The 20884-nt window shown below is 34.2% G+C and overlaps 1 protein-coding gene across 1 annotated transcript in view; it reads left to right on the plus strand.

Moving 5' to 3' along the window:
• SLC25A12 (solute carrier family 25 member 12) overlaps nt 1–20884 on the plus strand; it is a 112054-nt gene that overhangs the window by 63666 nt on the left and 27504 nt on the right. The window contains exons 10-11 of the mRNA XM_051991072.1: nt 17232–17313; nt 18648–18806. Coding sequence (XP_051847032.1) covers nt 17232–17313; nt 18648–18806 — 241 coding nt within the window. The remainder of the gene's footprint in view (nt 1–17231; nt 17314–18647; nt 18807–20884) is intronic.

The raw sequence follows: 20884 nt of genomic DNA on the forward strand, positions 1-20884 counted from the left end.
TCTCTTCTACATTGGTGTCTTGAGCATGCCTGTCATAACAACGCTCTTTTTTTGGTTGTTGTCCATTTTTCTAGCATATTTCTTGATTTTAGACTTGATATTAGGACTGGGCTCTGCCACACTTATGAAGGGAAGATTTGAATTTGTATTTTTGTGCTTTGGTGGGGATGTTATGTTGCATAATTCCAGGATCTTGGGGATGAACTGGGAATTTAAAAGTTTTCAGTACTCTTAAAGTGGTCTGATACAGGGCAGAATCTGATTATTGGTCTCATTTCTGAGCTCTTCCAGTTTCTAACTTGGGTTTAGGTCTGAGTAACAGTGGATCATTGCTTTACTCTGTCTCTGTTAGCCAGTTAGAAAGCTATGTTGACTCAGAGTGGTAGAAATATAGACTCTTCTTTGATTTGGGATTTCTGCCTTTGTTATTCTTCTGAAGGCTGGGCTAGATACTGGAAGTGAGACCAAAATCTAATTTGGGAGAATCTGAGCCAAACCACCTCTGTATACTTGTGAGATTCCTCTTTTCATAGCGTAGGTATATTGTCTAGGGTTTCTCTATCTGGAAACACCATTTCTCTTCATGGATCCTTTTATCCGTCAGTGACTTGTAACTGTGTAGTAGGCTGCAAAGCTACCAGTTCATACTTTTCCTCATTATAGAGCCCCATTAATTCAGATAATATATTAGCACATGGGGAGAGGTCACTGAGGAAAGCAGATGATTATACCTGTTCAAGTCTAACTTCATGATAGGTGATGGTGTATTATATTACTCAAGCTAATTATATTGATTGTACTTCAGCTATAATATGAGTAAAATAAATAGGCTTTTGTGGGCTGACCTACAAGTCTAATTAAGAGGGTTTTCCTTTTCTACTACCTCTGCAATGTGTCCTCCAGGCCTGGAAATTTACTATAAGGTAGCAAATTGTATTTCAAAATTTCCCTTTTCCTTCTTCTAGACCCACATACTGTACACAATGGGAGAAGTCATTGTTTTTGGTTGTGAAATATATGGAGCAGAACTAGTAATATAACATGTTGATTAAGTTATGCTTTAATTCCCATATTATTTTAAAGAAAAATTGCACAAGATGTTTCTCTTCATCATTCAGCCAAAATACTTTTTCTTAGAAAAGAAATTAACTATAAGTTTAGTTTTTCAATGAAACCCATAGAAGTAGTCTTGTTAATTTAAAAAAAAAATACAGCCTTCTTGATTATAATTTATCTTTATGTAAAAATGAACGCCTCCTTTTGCTTACTTGCTGATAGTCATTTTTCTTCTTAGTTCCAAGTATTTTCTTTAAGTCTGAGTGCTAAAAAATCTAGTGGTTAATAGGGATGACAGTTACAGTTTCATTCTGTTTATGAATATTCATGAAATGAAATCTATAACATTAATTATATTAATTTACATACTTGAATACAAGTGAACCATAAGCTATAGTGATAACTAGCTTTTTAAAAAACATATCTTAGTAACAATATATTGTACATTATCTTATAAGTGCTATTTAATAGGATGGAGGTGACATTTCTCTCAAAAGGCATTTGAGTATTTATAGCAAAAGACATTTTAAGCCAAGAATTAAAGCACAGTGTAGTTCTATGATTTGTGTAGGATTTTATAAGGCTTATGAAGAAGAGAAATGCTTCAAAAGGGGAAAAAAATGGATGTAATGTAAAATGGAACTAATGAATGTAGGAATAGGTAAAATTTATAGTTATATAATTCTTGTTGGGGTTTCTATTTTAAGATGTATTTTATAGTTTTTGCAGCTTAATTTAATATTTTCTGTATTGTAAAAAATACAGAATAGGAATGATACAGGGACGAGCTTAAATTTTATTATTTCAATAGTTGTGATTTTGGAGAAAATCCATATTTGAAAAATCATTTGAGTATTTAAATGTTTGGAAGATAGCATATCAGCTACATAATCAAGTAGCTCTAACTATTGTTTCTTGTGCCTAGTTTTGTAAATTTTGTTAAGCTAAAGTGAACACTGATGGGCTGGTTTTTTTAAATGACTAAACATTTAGTTTGGGCATTCCCATCTGGATTTTTTGACTCTACGAGGTAAACATGTAAAATATTGGATATATATGCATGGATGTTGCCATCCCTTGCATGCCTCAATGGTATCAATTGCCTGATTCCATTCACAGAACATTTTTTTTTACTCTTACTGTGATTTCTTTTCCTTGTGTGACATTTCAGGTTTGTTAGTATACACAGCTAAATGTAATAAGTTGACTATAGTACTAGGGCTTCAAATTACAAACTATCTACATGTGATCCAAAATATTTCTAAGTAAAGAGCTGATTCCTGAGAAAGAGTAAAAGGAAATCATCAGAAAACATAAGTGTTAATTTGCAAAATGGAAAAGATGGAAATAGAAGTCTCCCACATTTCTATCTTGTGTATACAGTCCGTTTCTTGAATGAGGCAGTGTATTGATGAGGGAATCTGACCAGCTATATAGCTATAGCTATAGAAATCAATCAGTTGAACTATCTGTCTATCTATAGAGATACATATATCTATCTGTATGTCTGATCAACAGATATATGTATATGCATACATACACAGATACACACACAAATATATATATAACAAAAATGTATATTTAAAGATTAATAAAAACCAGTCATGAATTTTAAATTCCTAAAATGATATTTATTTTTAATGGAAACAAGATTATTTTGAGTAGATAAAATTCTTTAAAATGTGGCACAAGAATTTTGTGGCAGTGTGCAGTTACATTTGTAATTTTATCAGTCTCTTCCTTCTGCCTACCCACCACTCTACAGAGCTATCAGTCACTCAGTGCTGCTGTCTCTTTTCCCCACTTTTCATCATGATTGTCAGTTATATTATTTTCTAACATCAACTCCTACTTCTAATATCATTCCTCTTCCTCAGACTCCTCCTCATCAGTTGTTCCTTTATAGCAAACACCCTTTACCCAAGATGGGCTATATCAAGTTAGGTATTTAAATCCAAAGCTTTTAAAATATGTTTCTTCATGTAACTTGTATTCTAATTTCAATTTAACAAGCATTTATTAAGTGTTATATCTGTGCAAGATTACTATACTAGTTCCAGAGGGAATTAAAAAAATAAGATAAATGATCCTTGTAGTAGTAATTACACATAACTGTTTTACAAAATGCAACATGAAAGAAGTTCAGAGAAACTACTATACAAGGTTTTGAGGAAGGAAAAATATCTTTGCGCATAATCAAGGACGCCTTCATGAAGAAGGTGGATCTTAAAGGATAACAGGATTAAAATTAAAATTTGGGTTGGATCTTGAAGGATAGATAGGTTTTCAGTTGGTAGAGATGTAGGATAAGGATATATTATTTGTAGACAATAGAATGAGCCAAGGCATAGAGACAGAGAATAATAGTTATTATCTCATTTAATTCTCACAATAATCCCTTAAAAAAGGTGAATTTTATAGATGAGAAAATTAAGGTTGATAGAGGTTAAATGATTTGCTTAGGATTACACAGCAGACACTTAGGTCTTCTGGGTCCAAGACTATCAACATTCTAATCACTGGATCACCTCAAAGCATAAAACATTTTCAGAAGATAGTTGAAAGTCTGAATTGATTGATCTATACAGTATAAGTGTGACACGAGGTTGTGACAGTAAATGATGTGATTCATAGCTGCTATCTTTCCTTCACTATTTCTTTGAGGATCCAGCTAATCTTAGGCTCTGTGTTGCCTTTATAAATACATTTTACTACATTTGTATTTACTATAAATACATTTGCTATGATTACTACAGTAAATATATTATTATGAGGGAAAATATATTCTTCAAGATGCTACCATTAGTATATCTCAGGGAGACCCATGGTTTTACAGATTGACTACTATAAAATACTTTTAGAAAAGTTGGAATTTTGTCCTGTTTTCAAGCTGATTGTCCATAAGTATACAAGCCTTTTTGATTACCATCTTTGGTGCAGATTTCAATGAATTTGGTGAAATAAGATTTATTTCATGGAAATCTTTTGATCAACTTGCCTTAGCATATCCATGGGACCACTTGCCTCTGTCTGCCTGACACAATCAAAAATTAAAACAGTCCCTTAAACAAAAAAATTCAGAAGTCTCCTTTTAGAACCAGTAAAATTTCTTGCATGTATAGAATGGTTTGATGAATAGAGTACTAAATGAGAAATTAAAGTCCCTTTTGTTTTTCAGATTATATACTGATTATTCCTTAATAGAAGAACTTCTTTATTATTTCTGTATCTATTGATTACTCCTTAATAGGAGAACCTCACTATAATATTCACGAAAGTATAAGGACTTTATCTAAGGCAGTTAGGTAGTACAGTAGATAAAATACTGTGCCTGAAGTCAGGAATACCTGAATTCAGATCCAGCCTTAGATACATATTAGGTGTATGAACCTGGCCAAATCACTTAGCCCCTGTCTGCCTCAGTTTCCTTAACTGTAAATTGGCATTTGATGTCATTTGGTCCTTAAAAATGAAGAACAACAACAACTTTAATAGCAGAAACTGTGGCTTTATTTCTTATGGGTCCCATTATGCTTGTCTCAGTGTTAATTATACAAACACTGATTATGGCAAGATTATGGGGAACTTGTAAGTAATTTAATATCTCAAAGAAGCTAAATCTTTAAACATGTATGTGATTATATTGTCACATAATTAACAAAAAATACTACATATAGACAGGATGACTTTTGGATGTGTAGTTCTTTGCTATCTTATAAACTAGAAATAGGCTTCTAGTAAAGCTTTAGTACAAATTTCTCCTCAGTCCTTTTTTTTTTTTTAAAGGAAGTCATTAGTGGCAAGTTTTTTATTATAGCAAGTTTTGTTTTTGTTTTTGTTTTTGTTTTTTGGTTTGTTTGTTTGTTTTTTAAACAAGGAAGCATTTTGAAGTAGATGGAATCTTGGACTTGGAGTCAAAAAGCTTTGAGTTCAAATCCTATCTCAGATGTTAATTGTGTGAATAGGATCTGTGGTTTTCTACCTTTGTCCATAGTTTCTTCCTGGAACTGTCAAGGCTTAGCTCATACATTTTTTTTTTTCTGAAGTCTTTCTTGATTTCCTCCCTCTACTCTGATCTGGAAATATTATCATCTTCTGATCTTTTTTCATCTCTTTTCATTATTTCCTCATCTAAAAAATGAGGGAGTTGGATTAGGTTCCTTTTAGCTCTAAATCAATGATTCCATAATTCTAAGTGTAATGGGTTTAGTTCTATATAATGTTTAATCTATGTAATGTTTTGTGACCAAAAGCTAATGGGTAGCATGCTTAGAAAAGCACTTTCATTGTGAACATTAAAATGTTGTCCTGATATGAAAAAAATTTTTTAAGAATTCTTTGATTCCTTCAGTTAAAGTAGTTACTTCTTTCAGTAGTAAAGACAATAATTAATTCCCTAACAGACTTTGTCCTATAAGACTCTTGTTCCTGCTCTGTAAATCATCAATATGAAGTACACAAAGTGCTTCATTTGGATATGCCAATATCATGTACATGTCATTGGGCCATTGAGCTTAATTCAGTTGAAACAGAATTAAGTGACTTGCCTGGGATCACACAGCTAGCAAATATCTGAAGGCAAATTTGAACCCACGAAGGGGAATGAGACTTCCTGGCTCCCAGTACCGTGGCATTACCTGACTGCCTCAACCATTGGATCATATAGGGTATCAGTTTCTTCTCTTTTATGGCAGGACTGGCCCACATCATTTTCTAGTCTCTCTGATCTTTTTCTGACACTTCTTCTGTGCTATAAATTGCTGATATTCTGTAGTCAGAAGGTGTCCACCCTGCCCTGCTTCATTATCATAATCTGCAGTTTTAATTCTTCTAAGATTACTATTTCATAAATTTTACAGTATCAGTATGAAAATGTTAATAATTTTAAAATGAACCTTTGTTTTAAAGAAAAAGCAAATATGATCTGTTTCTCAAACTATATTCAGAGCTTTTCCAGTATGGTAAAACTGATCAAAACATGTACCCCACTGGCATAGCCTTAAAGAATAACCTCAAGCTACAATGAAGCATCAGAGCAAGGCTTTTCCTTTTGATTATTCTTTTACTTCGAATTTATTTTTAGACATAGTAGATATATCTTATTTTACCTCACTTGGGATATATTTGAAGTTTAACTTTGTATATATTTTAATTACATATTTATAGAAAAAATGATAATGACTCCCACTGGTGGTAGTGAGACTTTCATTTTTTGTAAAAATCACTCCTTTAAAAAAGCCATCTTAAGCATTCATTATTAGAGCTCATTGAATAATAAGACTATATTGCACAAAATTTTGTGATATGAAACTTATTTTAACTTAGTTTAATTTTTTTCAATTATTAAAAAAACCTACCTGTTCTCCCTCTTATTCCTCTCTGATAGAGGAAAAAGAATAAGGGGGGGAAAATCCATTAATACAAATATGCATTACCCTGCAAAGCAAATGTCTATATTGTTTATGTTCATAAGAGCATTTATTTTGATGTGCATCCTGAGACCACCATTTCTTTGCCAGGAGGTGGTTAATATTCTTCATCCTAAGTGGTGTGGAATTGTGATGGTTCTTTGTTTTGATCAGGCTTCTTAAGTCTTTGAGAATTGTTTGTCATTACAATATTATTGTTGTTTAAATTGTTCCCTTGGTTCTTACTTTACTTTGTATGAGTTCATACTAGTCTTTCTGTGTTTCTATGATTTTCCCACTTCATTGTTACTTATAGCATAATAATATCCTATCACATTCTTTAATATGGAATTTGACATCTTTGCTACGATTGGTATTCTTCTTTTCAACATTCATACTTTCATTATTCTATATAAAGCACAAATTGTGTATAATAATTTTGTGAGTTGTGACCAAAAGCACCCATTATCTAAGTTGTCGTCCTCTCTGACCTTGCTTAAATAGTCTCCAGGCCCTTACCAGAAACTTCTCCAATTTGGCAGTACCTGACAGAGCTTCTATTTTACTCTATTTATTCTATTTACTCTATTCTATTTATATAGACTTTGTGTACCCGGGTTACCAATAGGCTACAGCAATCTCTTCAGATATAACAGCTCTTTCCTTGCTGTCTCTAAACCTGCCTAAGTCTTTAAAAATCATTAAAAATTTAAAATAAAAATATCTTTTAAAATTACTCACTTGATCCTACTACCCCCTTCAGCCCTCACATTATATCCTTCTTCTTTATTACAGCCAAATAACTTAAAAAAAAACCTATCTATACTCATTATTTCTTTTTTCTCTTTTCTCACTTCTGAACCCCTTATGGTCTGACTTTCAGCCTAACTATTCAATTGAAATTGTTTTCTCTAACGTTATCATTGGTCTTTTTTTTTTTTTGGGGGGGGGGAGGAGGATTTATTTTTTTATTTAATATCTTTTCCCAGTTACATTCAAAACAAACAACTTTTTTTTACGTTTGTTTTTAAAATTTTTGAATTCTAGGTTTTCTCCTTTATTCCCACCCACAATTAAGAAACCACTTGTGAAGTTATGCAAAATATTTCCATAGAAGTCAAGTTGTGAAAAAAAAAAAAAACATAGATCTCCCACCCTAATGAAAATAAAAATCCTTAAGAAATATTAAGTTTAAGAGAGAGAGAGAGAGAGAGAGACAGACACACAGAGACATACACACACATACACAGATGGAGACAGAGAGACACACAGAAAGAATGCTTCTATCTGTATTCAGACAAAATCATTTCCTTCTCTGGGTCTAGATAGGATTTTTCATAAATTCTTCAGAGTAGTTGTGGATGATTGTACTACTGAGAATAGCTAAGTCATTCACAGCTGGTCATTCAGGAATATTGCTATTATTTTGTATACAATACAATTCACTTTGCTTGAGTTCATGGACAACTTTCCAACTATTGATCTTTTGATTGCTAAATTCTGTGACTTCCCCTTCTCTTCCCCCCCCTCCCCACTCCTGTTTATTCTTCCTGTCTTCTCTGCAGTATTACACTACTGACCATCTTTCTTTTGGGTAATCTCTCAACATACTTCTTAACTGTTATCTCCACACCATCTTCAGTTGGGTCTAAATCATTCCTTACCTGAAGTTATTTCAATGATCTTATCTCTGGTTAAAACTTTACCTAGCTATTGAAATAGTATTCCTAAAGCATAGGCCTGACTATGTAATCCCTCTTTTCAAGAGGCTCCTCTTACTCCCTTCTTAATTAAGATAAAGTACAAACTTCTCGGTTTGTTACTATAAAGTCTTTCACAAAATGACTATCTCCCATTATAAAATATCTATTTTTACTCATAGTAACATTTATTAGTGGAACTTCTTCCCACCGCCAAAATGAAGTCTCTTCCCTTTTCATCTCCTTTCAATCAGTTTCCCCACTCATTATTCACTTCCTCAAAGATGTTTCTCTTCCTGAAATCATAAAGTCACTTTCCCTTCTTTGCTAGTTTTCAGTTTCATCTGGGCAAATTTCCCTCTATTCTTATTCCTTCCCCCTCTTTTATGTGTCCTTCCATTTTTCAATGTAAATCCATAAGAGTATGTTGATTCATTCATAGGCAAGATGTTGCCAGCTTTTGTCCATAGTGCCTCAGACTCTACTCTTCACTTTTCTTTCCATCTAATTTCTATTGTAACCCCTGTCTCCTTGTGTACATTTAGAACGAAATCTCTTGGTGATTTTTCTGCTTTCATTTTGGTGCTATTATTTTCCTTGGTTGCTGCATTTATTCACCCATCCTATATTTCTGTTGTCTGGGGTGTTTGAGAAGCAAACAATCTCTTTAGTTTGGGTTTTCTTTGTAAGAATTTTTCAAATGCTTCTTTATTATCAAATGTCTCTTTTCTCATTTATGATTAAGTTCAGATTTTCTGGGAAAGTCATACTGGATTGCATTCAGAGTTTCATGTTCTTTGGAATATATTATTTCACTCCCTGTTGCATTTCCTAGGAGGTGCAGAATAGTCTTGCATTATTTGAATTTCTTTTCCTTTGTATTTGAAGATCTTTTCTTCTGATTGTTTATTGACCTTTTTGTTTTTGAATTGAATTGTTAAATTTAACCATTATGTGTCTTGGAATTTGCAGCTTTACGGTTTGTTTGTTTTTTAACTTCTGGAAGTGAATTCTTTTGATTGGTGATTATTTATGTGTTCAAAAGTTCTGGGCAGCTTTCTTGTATTATTTCTTGTGTAATGGTGATTACATTTTTTTGTCTTGTTTTCTTCTAGGAGAACTAGGATTCTTAGGTTATCTATATAATATGCATACTAAGCATATTTTCCTTTTATTGTTATTGTTACATTTTTTTTTTTTTTGCTTTTCTTCTCTATTGTCCTTTACTTCTGTGTAGTTGCATTTCCAGTCCATTGTTCTCTCTCTCTTTTTTTTTTTTTTTTTTACTAAGACTTGCCACCGGAGATTCAAGTTTTTCTCTTCTGGTTTATTGTGCAAGCCATAAATTTTACTTTTGTACTTCTCATTTCTCTTTTGAACCATTCAAGAATAATATATTGTGGTTTCATGTTCTCATATTCCACTGGGTATTGGATTGTTTTTCCTTTGTTTTGTAGTATTTGTTTATAAATGCCCAGATTTACTAGATCTGGAGACCAAAATTCCTTTTGTTAAAGTTTCCCATGTTGGTTTGTCTGCTTTTGTTCATAGTCTTTGATTTTTTTTTTCTACCTGAGATTTTTAGTGATGTCCATTCCTTTCTCTCCCTTTCACCCCTAGGTGATTACTCCTCCTCCTCACTTTTTTACTCCTTCTCCTTGAGGGTTGGATTGCAAAGCATCTCGGCCTTTTCCTATACTGGGCAATTTATTGTTCATCAGCCTAGGTTTTTGCCTCATGTGACTTCTAGAAGGACTGAACTGGTTCCAGTTGAATACTGAGCTTTTTTTTCAGGTTTAATAGAGATTGAGTAAACCCTCTTCCCCTGTATACATATCACACACACACACACACACACACACACACACACACACACACAGAGTGACCTCACCCAGTCCTTTCCCCACCTCCTAAAGGGACATATTCCAGTGTTATCATGCTGTTTATTCCTTAGTTATTTGCTTTTTTACTGGCAGATCAAAGTGTTGTAGCATTGGTACTATGGGACTGATTTCTGTATTTGGGTCTCCAAAGTCCTAGGAAGAGATGGAGAATGTGATGTGGTATTGAGGTCTATTTTGTGTTTCTCCCCCCCCCCCCCCCCCCCTTCCCTCTGTTCCTCTTCTGTAGAGACCCTGGGAAGCACAGACCACTGTTAGCTGCCATTCATGGTGCTGACTATCCATTGCAGTTCTGTGTAGCCCAGCAAGCTTCTGCTCCTGAATCACTACCACAAAGCTGTGTCTGTCTGCAGTCTGGAGCTAGGATCTTCAGGATATTGGAAAGCGAAAGTAGGAATTAGGATGTGGTTTTATTGAAAGCTCTTTTGTCAGGTCTTTGGGTCAGTTACTACAGCCATGTTGCTAGTAGTGTAGAAGACAAAGGAGTGGAGCCAAAGAGTCCAGGGTAGGTATCATTTCATGGCTGTTTTGTTTTTAATATGCTTTTGTATTCCATGAATCCTAGATCTTGGAGACAGATAAAGTTGCTTTATCTTTGGCACTTAATTTCTGTTTTGAAGAGTTTTGAGAGATTATGGGGATCTGAGAAAATGTCAAGCACTCCAAGTTGTTTTCCTCTCTTTGAATACTCAGATTTATTTCATAAATAAACCTTTCTTTCACACATATTTCAGACAAAATTGCTTTCTTGCTGTACACTATATATGACATTCTGTTTCTGTTTGTTTAGGCTATTCCAGGAATTCTTGCCTTGCTTTTGCATTCTATAATACCTAAAGGGCTTTCTATAAAGTTCAGTTCAAGAACCTCTCCTTCAAAAGGTTTTCCTGATCCTTTCAGTTTCTAGTATTCCCTCCCACTAAAATTACTTTGTACTTTGAGAGTAGAGAGTTGTCCTTAGAAAGATCTGAGTTCAAGTTATGTCTGGCTGTGTGACTCTGGATTTAATCTCTTATTGTGGCATGGATGGGTTTATACTGGACTTGGAGTCAGCAAAACTCATATATCTGAGTTCAAATTCATTCTAGGATAGTAGTTTTGTGACCTTGGCAAACCACTTAACCTTGTTTGCCTCAGTTTCCTCATCTATAAAATGAGCTGGAGTAAGAAATAGGAAACCATTCTAGTATCTTTGCCAAGAAAACCCCATGTGAGGACATAGTTCTACCATTGAAAAATGACTGACTGAAACTTCTAGGAAGTACTCTTAAGATTAGGTGCTGATCTGCATCAGTAGAAAACAGTTCTACCCTTTGTTTCCTTCAGGGAAAGGAAGGAGCAGAAAACAAGCATTTATTAAGCATCTACTATGTGCCAGGCCCTATATTTGATCTTCACAATAACCCTGTGAGGTGGAGGCTTATCTACATTTCATAGTTGAAGAAACTGAGTCATGCAGAGATTAGGTGGTTTGCCCAGTATCACACAATTAGGGAGTAACTGAGATCAGATCTGAACTACTTTTCCTGACTCCAAAGCCTTGCACTCTACTCACTGTACCACTTAGCTGACTACACTAATGAATTCACTGGTTTAAACAACAATGACAACTAAAAAAGGCTCAGCTCAGTAGTGACATGTAGTAGGCATTTAAAATCACTTGTTGAATGAATATTGAATGAGTTAATGAAAAGGAATTTGCATAGTACTTCAGTGGAAAAATCATATGATAATTAAATTTCAAATGACACTGACAAAATTAAAATATTGCTATTGGTATCTACCATTGGTGGTGGGGAAATCTGTAAAATAAAAAGGCAAATATAAGACCTTTAGGAACACTAGTCATCTCATTCAAATCTGGACATAGTGTGACTGAATCAGGAACACAAAACAGGATCCAAACAAACTACTATCCATAGGTCTCTTGTCTTGCTGCCAATTATTTTTTGCTTTTGAATTTGGAGTCTTAACCTCTCTTTCCCTCTCTTTCTCTTTCTCCTTCTCCTTCTCCTTATCCCTCTCCCTTTTCCCTCTGCTCCCCTCCCCTCTCCTCTCCTCCCTTCCCTTCCTCTTCTCTTTTCTCCTCTCCTGTCCTTCCTCCTTTCTCCTTTCCTTTCTTTTACTATTGGGGTTAAGTGACTTGCCTCAGGTCACACAGATAGTGTTAAGTGTCTGAGGCTGGATTTGAACTCAGGTCCTCCTTACTTCAGAGCCGATGCTTTGTCCATTGAGTCATTTAGCTTCTCCATTGTCCTTCTTTTATGTAGATGATTTGTGTTAAACATTAATAAAATGTCATAATTGATTTTTTTGTGTGTTTTTAAGGATCATTAGAAATTTATAGTCCTATGGAAGGCGCCAACATCTTAGCCATCCAGTTTTATAAACCCAGGGTCATTCTAAACTCCCTCCTCTTTTTATTTTTTTATTTTTTATTTAATAATAACTTTGTATTGACAGAATCCATGCCAGGATAATTTTTACACAGCATTATCCCTTGCAATCACTTATGTTTCGTTTTTTCCCCTCCCTCCCTCCACCCCCCCCCCCAAGATGGCAAGCAGTCCTATATATGTTAAATATGTAGCAGTATATCCTAGATACAATACATATTTGCAGAACCGAACAGTTCTCCCACTGCACAGGGAGAGTTGAATTCAGAAGGTAAAAATAACTCGGGAAGAAAATCAAAAATCAAATAGTTCACATTCATTTCCCAGTATTCCTTCTTTGGGTGTAGCTTAAACTCCCTCCTCTTTATTCCTCTTGGGATCAAGTTTCTGGTTTTTTGTTGTTGTTGTTGTTGTTGTTCCTATCTGTCTTCTCTTCATTCATATGACTAACACTCTAGTGATGTAGCTGCTTTACAGTATTTACAGTCCAGGGATGTAATCTCCTTGCTTTAGTCTTTTCTCTCTCAAATAATTATTCTGCCTATTAGGCAATGTAATTGTCCTCAAAGAACAGGTCTGTCTATGTCAGTCCCTTGTTTAAAATCTTCAGTAGTATTCTATTGCCTCTAGGTTGAAATATTCCTGAGCATTACATATGAGATCTTCTGAAATCTGGTTCCAACTTACCTTTCAAGATAGGTGACTATCACTTTCTTCACATTATTCACCTCCAAGCACTCTGTGTTCCAGCCAAACCGGAAAGAATACTGGCTATTTCTTGACTACCAACATTCCATCCCTTGCCTCTGTGTGCTTTGCCCAAGCTGTCCTAAAATACACCCCCTTTTTGATTCCGTCACTTAGAATCTTTTGTCTTCCTTCAAGTATCAGTTCAGGGGTCTGCCTCTGAGAGACTTCCTCTGTTCTAGCTACTTGTTACCTTCTGTCCTTCTGCATGTTACTTTGTATACCCTCAAAGTACTAGAGGGGAGTGACTATTTCATTTTAATCTTTGCAACTGATTCTTAAATGCTTAGCAGGAGCCTTGAATAAAGTAGGTTCTTAAAATATATTTTAGAATTCAACTTATATTTTTGAGAATTTCCTTTAAAATCTTCCCTTGGTAGAAATCATTTGTGGTGCTAAAGAGTAGGGGACAAGACTGGCCCACTTGGCATACAGTAGCCATATGACACTAGGCTTTCTTTAGTAGTAATAATTATGATGAACTCAATTTTTTATAGTAGTTTATGGATCTTATAAATTATTTTTACTATATACAATTATACTTTGAAAAGTAATATCCATAGAGAGTTGACCTCTGAGTCAGGACGACCAGTGTTCAAGTTCAGTCTTTGTCACAAATTGGTTCTGTGACCTTGGACAAGTCACTTAAAGCTTTTAGGGCTTGAGGGAATTCTTTCAAATTGTAAGTTGTTATGAAGGTAACTATTTATGTTTTAGAGATAATTTCTCACTGATAAGTTTCCTATACTTATGAAATCACAAGTATGGTTTAAAAATAAAGTGTGCTTTGAGGGCCAGGTGACAATAGCATTTTTAAAATTGCTTCCAGGGATAGCTGTATGGTATAGGACATAGAACATAGGCCCTGGAATCAGGAGGATCTGAGTTCAAATATGGTCACAGATGCTAAATGTGTGGCCCTTGATCACTTAACCTGATTGGCTCCAAAAATATAAAATAAAATATAAAAACTACTTCCAATATTTCTCTAAACGACCAATATGATCTGTACCCTGTTACATAACATTTCACTTATCCAGAAATCACATTCCTTGGTAGCCTCAAACATTTCAGAGAGAATCAGAAAATAAGAATGGTCTCCAAATTCTAGAAATAGTTGTTATAAAGTACATTTTACTACATAGGGCAGACTTTATAGCCAGTTTATTGTTTATTGACCCTTCATTTGCATATGTGTCTGACTTCTTAAATCCCAGCTGACTTGAAATAGAAAATTTTGATAGTGATAATAACAGTAATGGTGATGATGATTAAAATAATAATGGTAATAACAACTGATATCTATCTAGTGCTTTAAAGACTGCAAAGCTCTTTTCTCACCTTGTTTCTTCAGTGCCTCATAGTAGTTGGGTGAAGTAGGTTCTGTTGCAATTAAGTCCTGTTTTCCAGGTGAGTTTCAGATTCAGGGAGTTTAAGTGACAACCATTTGATCCTATAACTAGTACATATGAAAATCAAGATTTGATTCCCAGGCTTCTTGATTTTATCCACTATCTAATGCTACAGAGTCAGCTAAGTGGCGCTATGTTATCCAGACTTCTGTGCCAAGAGTTGGGGAAGATCTAAATTCAAATCCAATTTCAGAGACTCCCTACCTATGTCTGGACATGTCATACAACCCCTATTTGACTCAGTTTCCTTAATTGTAAAAGTGGAGGTACTAGCATTTATCCTCCCAAGGATGTTGTGAGATTTGAATGGCATAATATTTGTAAAGGGCTTAGGATAAACTCTGGCACATAGTAAGCACGAGAGAAATAAGGGCTAAGTATCATCATCATTATTGTCCTTATTAATTATTATTATTGCAAATCAATGAAGACAGAATCAGAAATAAAAATATTTATATCAAATATCACCAAGTTTGTCTCATATCCCAAATATATAGGAAATTGATGATTTATAATACCAAGTACCAGTCCCCTATAGATAAATGGTCAAAGAATGTGAATAAACAGTTTTCAGGAGAACTAAAACCTGTAAAAAAAAAAATGCTCCAAATTACTAATCCTGAGGAAAATGTACATTGAAACAACTCTGAGGTTTTCTCTCATACTATGCAAATTGGCAAAGATGAAAAAACATGGGAAGAGTTCATGTTAGACTGTTGTGGGAAGATGGGTATGCTGATGCATTGTTGGTGTGGCTCTTAAGTGATTCAGTCATTGTGTATCTCAGTTTGGAATTATGAAAGAAAATAACTACATGGTTCACAGTCTCACTCCTGGGCATGTATCTCAAGAAAGTTGACTAAAAATAAGGTCTACTATTATATATCAAAGTACTCATAGTAACACTCTTTGTAGCAGCAAGACTGAAAACAAATGTGTTTCTACTGATTGAAGACTGGCCAAACAAAACCAAAATACTCTAAATCTGATATCTGAATGTGGTAGAAAAGAATTATGCAATAACATATGATGAAAAATTTAAAGAAAAATATTCAAAGAAACTGAAGTATCTTGAAGTAAGCAGAGCCCAGAGAGCAATATACATATAGAATGATGATGAAAATGAGATGAACTGATAATGAAAATGAAGTTGAGTACTGAGTAATAGAGAAATCAGTAAGATTCTGGAGATCTCATGAAATGTATTCCCTGCTTCATGGCAGGGGGTAGGAGAGGAACATCTGTCAGATTCTGGATTAGATGGTTTCTTAATTGCTCTTTGTTGCAAGGGTAGTGTCTATCTGGAGGAGTATCAATGAAGTTCTCTTTAAATATATATATTTAAATATATGTGTGTGTGTGTGTGTGTGTGTGTGTGTGTGTGTGTGTATGTATGTATGTTAAGATATAGACTTCTTTTCCAAATTCCTGAATGCCAAATTAGGGGCCAGCCCTTAAAATAAAATAGTTTTGGAGCAAAAGGAAATTTTGCATCATACAAGGGATCATACTCTCATAAGACTTGTTAGTTCAAGAGGTAGCACAAACTAAAAATGTAAATTAGATTCAAGAAGGATTTTCATGAATTCATTGTATAAAAATTTATAGTGGGTGTTTTTTCTTAAAAATTATTTTAATTTTTAAAATTTACAAGTATTTTTCTGACACTTGAAGAAAAAAGAAAAACGAAAAACAATTCTTGTAACAAGTATGTATAGTCAAGACAAATAAGTTCCTACACTGGCTTTGTCTTAAAGTCATTTACAGTGAGGAATTAGGGAAATTTATAGATGATGGAAAACCAAGTCCTTTAAGAATCCCAGAAAATGTCTCTTGGGGCCCCAAGTCATGTGCCATATTATAGTGCTAGCATTATATAGGATATCTCGATTGACCAGTATCTTACATTTTATGCTTTAAAAAAAAAAAAGATTTTTTCATTTCTATTATCTTCCATAACATATAACTGACCTGGCATGTAATTTCTTATATTCTACTACTTACTTAAACTAGGCTTCCAAGAAACATAGAAATAAGGCAATAAATACAGAACCCAGGTTAGTTACTAGTTCAAATGATGTCCAATCTAATTTTATTTTTTGATATTTTTTTCAAGAAACTGGAATAGGTTGGATTTTTTTTTAAAGAAAGTTTTCTATTTTAAATTGTCAAAAATATTTTTTAAAATCTTTATTCCTAAAATATTAAACTTCAGGGTTTTTTTTTTTAATTTTTTATTTATATAGATTTTTTTTATAAGATTAGGATAAATATACTATTAACAGTTCTTAAAGCAATGAAAATCTGAGGAGTCATAAAGGAAATATCAAATTATGAAAAACTCAAATTACTTGGTTTTAATACAAGCAAACTACTGTATTATGAAAGAATCTGAAAGATAAACATTTAAAATGTACAATACTATATCAACATGAAAAAATGGGGGGAGGGAATATTTGTTTCAGAAATGAAGGAATGAGCTTTAATAAATATCTTGTTCACATGCCTTTTTTTTCCTAATTTTATAAAAGCTGGCTCACAGCTGCTTTTATTTCCCACATGCTTTTCTAAATTTTTTACATTTTTTTTCTTCTCCCCCTTTTCCCAACAGCAATCTCCTGGGTTAGGCAGGTCTGTCTGGCTCCAGATCGCTGAGTCTGCTTATAGATTCACTTTGGGCTCAATTGCTGGAGGTGAGTGACATGTCTATGTGCTGTTTCAAGCCTGGGTTAATGTAACATTATCTCCTCAGAGCAGGGCAGATCACCAAAGGTGCAGTTCATTGTTCTGGCGGGCAAAGGCAGAAAGCTCTCTGAGATGTCCTTTATTTTTACCGATGATCAGAGGAATTGATCTAGCACTACTCTGGCATTTCTGGCTCCAAAAAGTCTTCAGGCCAAAACCTTGGTAATGACTTAGAGCTCCCAGATACAGTGCCCTGTTCACATGAATGTTACAAAGTGGGGCCCATACTAAGATGGGAGCTTAAAACTAGGAGAGAAATATCAAAGAATCAGAGGAATGCCCTAGAAGCTGCAGGAAATACAAGCTTTTTTTCTGAAACAGTTTTTCCTCCTTTTTCCATCTTGGTTTGGATTGTATTTTATTTATTTTTTAAAAATGCTGATTTCTGAGTTAGTGTTTAAAAATTAAATATTCAACATAAAGAAGGCTAAATAATCTGAGGAGCCTTTGAAATTCAAATTAAAATAATTAAAACTTTTGTTTATATTATGATTCTCCCTCCCCCCCAAAAAATAACCACATCTGCAATAATGACTGATTTCCTATTCCAGCTTTCAAAAAGATGATCCTGAATGTGCTTCTCCTCTTTCCCATAATCTAAAATATATTACTGTAAATTAAAGCAAGAAATTTATGATAAACATTAGGGATTATCTTTAATTTCCTAAAATTTGATGAATTACGACTTAAACATGCCCTTGTTCATGTACAAATATGTTGCCTAGCCAGAGAAGATTTTAACTTTACTTTTCTCCTTTTTCTTTGATATTGTGTTCTTGATATGGAATTCTACTTGCTAGCACTAATACTTGTGACTGCATCTAAATATAATCTGTGCTGAAGTGCTTCAGTAGACTAAATTTAAAGAATTATAGTGATATATGTATAATTTTTAAAAGGCAAAATCAATATGATGTTTAAGTGCCTTGCAGAGCATAAAAGGAAAAGTGAAATGTTTTAAATAGCAATCTTATTGTTATAGACAACCTAGTGCTGATTATCTGATGCTGATTGATAATCCGTTCCTTAAATTAAATGCCTAAAATATCAAAGAGCATTCCTGGCAATTATCCCCTGAAGCAGCTTGTATAGAACTTGTATTTATGGATCCCAAAGGTAGCCATGTCATCATTTGGCTGGATCTAGGAGGAAGAAAGTAACGTGTTCTCTGCAAGAACTATCTTAGAGACTTTTCTTGTCCTTTTACGATTGGATTATTTTCATCTTATTCTCTCCATTTAGTTGTGCTGTTCCTTTAGTCTAAAAATTGTTCTATTTGTAGCTGTGGGAGCCACTGCAGTATATCCCATAGACCTGGTAAAGACGCGTATGCAAAATCAGCGTGGCACTGGCTCTGTCGTGGGGGAGCTGATGTATAAAAACAGCTTTGACTGTTTTAAGAAAGTCTTACGTTATGAAGGCTTCTTTGGACTCTATAGAGGTAAGTAAATGAATTTTAGCTGCTCAAGTCAAATGATTGTAAAATCACTAGCAGCAGCATTTTACATCCTGGAAATCAATGAATGTCTAGTTCAACCTAAGCAGACTAACTATTCCCATTTCTTTTTTCCTTCAATGTCTTTCTCTCTCTGTGGGTATGTATGTGTATGTGTGTCTTAATAGCTAAAAATAATAATAATAGCTAACATTAATATAGTGCCTACTATGTGCCAGGCACTGTGTTAAATACTTTACAAATATAATTTCATTTGATTCTCAGAATAACCCTGGGAGGTAGGTGCTATTATTATTCTCATTTTACAGCTGTTTTTTTTTTTTTCGTCTTCTCCCTCATTTTTTTCTTCTTAGCTGCTAGCCACATCATCTAGGGAATGAAAGCTTCATTTTTTTCTTCATGTTATTTATTTATTTTGGACTTTTAATCATATATTTCTGATAATAGAGTTGTAGGGCAATACTATGAATCTTTAAAAGGCCCGAGATAAGCATCTTTTTAAAAAGGTATTTTCTTGAAGAATTAAAAAAGGAAAAATATATTGCATTTTCACATCATAGAGGCTTAATTTTTAAAATCAAGTTTATCCTTTAGCCACTTGTTTCCATTCATCACCATTTTTGTTTTGTTTTGTTTTGAAGATTTTTTTCTCCTCTATCCTGAGGGAGACATTTATATATTCTATTCAGTCTGTCATCTGAGGTTTAAACAACCCCTTTGGCTCCAAGTGTCATATCCTCTTTTTTTCCCCTCCTGGGACTTCATTTTGATTTTATTTTATTTTCCGTTGCTTCCTGAGATTGGGGAAGTTGGAGCTTGAGGTCCTGTCGGTGGGGAGGCATCAGAGCAAACCACAGGTGAACAGAATCAAAGCTGGGAGATTTTATTTTTCAAGGGAAACTTTCCCTCAGGTCCAGACTATAGTCCTGACTGAGTTCAGCATTCTCAGCATCAGAAGCAGCAGTCCAGCCTGCATTCATTTTCCTTGGCTCTGCAGGAACTTGTTTCTCTTTTGGAGTGAGAATGACTTTCATGTAAATGTTTTCACATTAGAATTTTGTGTTTCCTTCTGGAAGGAGATTAATTTTATAATCCCCTTGGGCGCCACTTGGGATTCTTTGAAAACATTCTCTGCCTGTTCAGGTCCTGGGTATTTAGATGGTTTACAGTACTTGTTTGTTTGCAGAAACATTTTAGTCAATCTCTAGCTTATTATTTGAGTGCCCTGTTGAACTACTTCCCTTCAGACCTTCTCACAGAAAAGATGCTCTGGGCCTTATTTGTGGTTTATCTTTAAACACATGAAGAAAAAATGCTTGTGTGATATGATATGGTGAAAAGAACCTTACATTTTGGAGTCCAAAGATCCAAGGTCTACATAAGAGCTGGAAATCTAGAAAATTTGTATTAGAGAGAATGAACATTGTCATCTATGCTTACAAGTTAAGAGAAAAGCATATCTTTCTGAAATAGGATGATATGTTTTGCATCCCTAACTCTGAAGATTCTCCTTCATTCCAGACCCAGAACTCTGGGATTTTTAAATGTTTACCTTGTTAGACAGAGAATTTAGCTAAATACAGAGTATTTAACCATCCAGAAAATAACAGCAGTGTGTTATAGGAGTGTGTTTGTGTATGTGTGTGTGTATTTCCCTTAGGTATTTTCATAATAATACTTGTCTTTTTTCCTTTCCCACTGTTCTCTTTACCCTTTTCACATTTAACATTTGCCTTACTCCACCACAATAAATTTTTAGATTTCAGATAAGAATAAGAGACTATGCTAAAGTCTCTCAAATCTATTTATGTAGTCCTGATCTCACACCTGGACTTAAAACCCCTATCACTCACTCCTTCATTGACGGATCTAAGATTTCCCATAAGTATCTTAAACTCAACGTGTCCAATTTAAAATCCTTTCTCTTTCCCCTTAAACTTGCTCTTCCTTCAAGCTTTGCTTTTTCTGTTGAGGTCACTACTGTCCCTATAGATATGCAAGTAGGTAATCTCACAATCCTGCTAAACTCTTTGTCCTTTCATACTTTCCATAGCCAATCAATT

This window comes from Antechinus flavipes, chromosome 3 (genome assembly GCF_016432865.1).
Source record: "Antechinus flavipes isolate AdamAnt ecotype Samford, QLD, Australia chromosome 3, AdamAnt_v2, whole genome shotgun sequence".
NCBI lineage: Eukaryota > Metazoa > Chordata > Mammalia > Dasyuromorphia > Dasyuridae > Antechinus > Antechinus flavipes.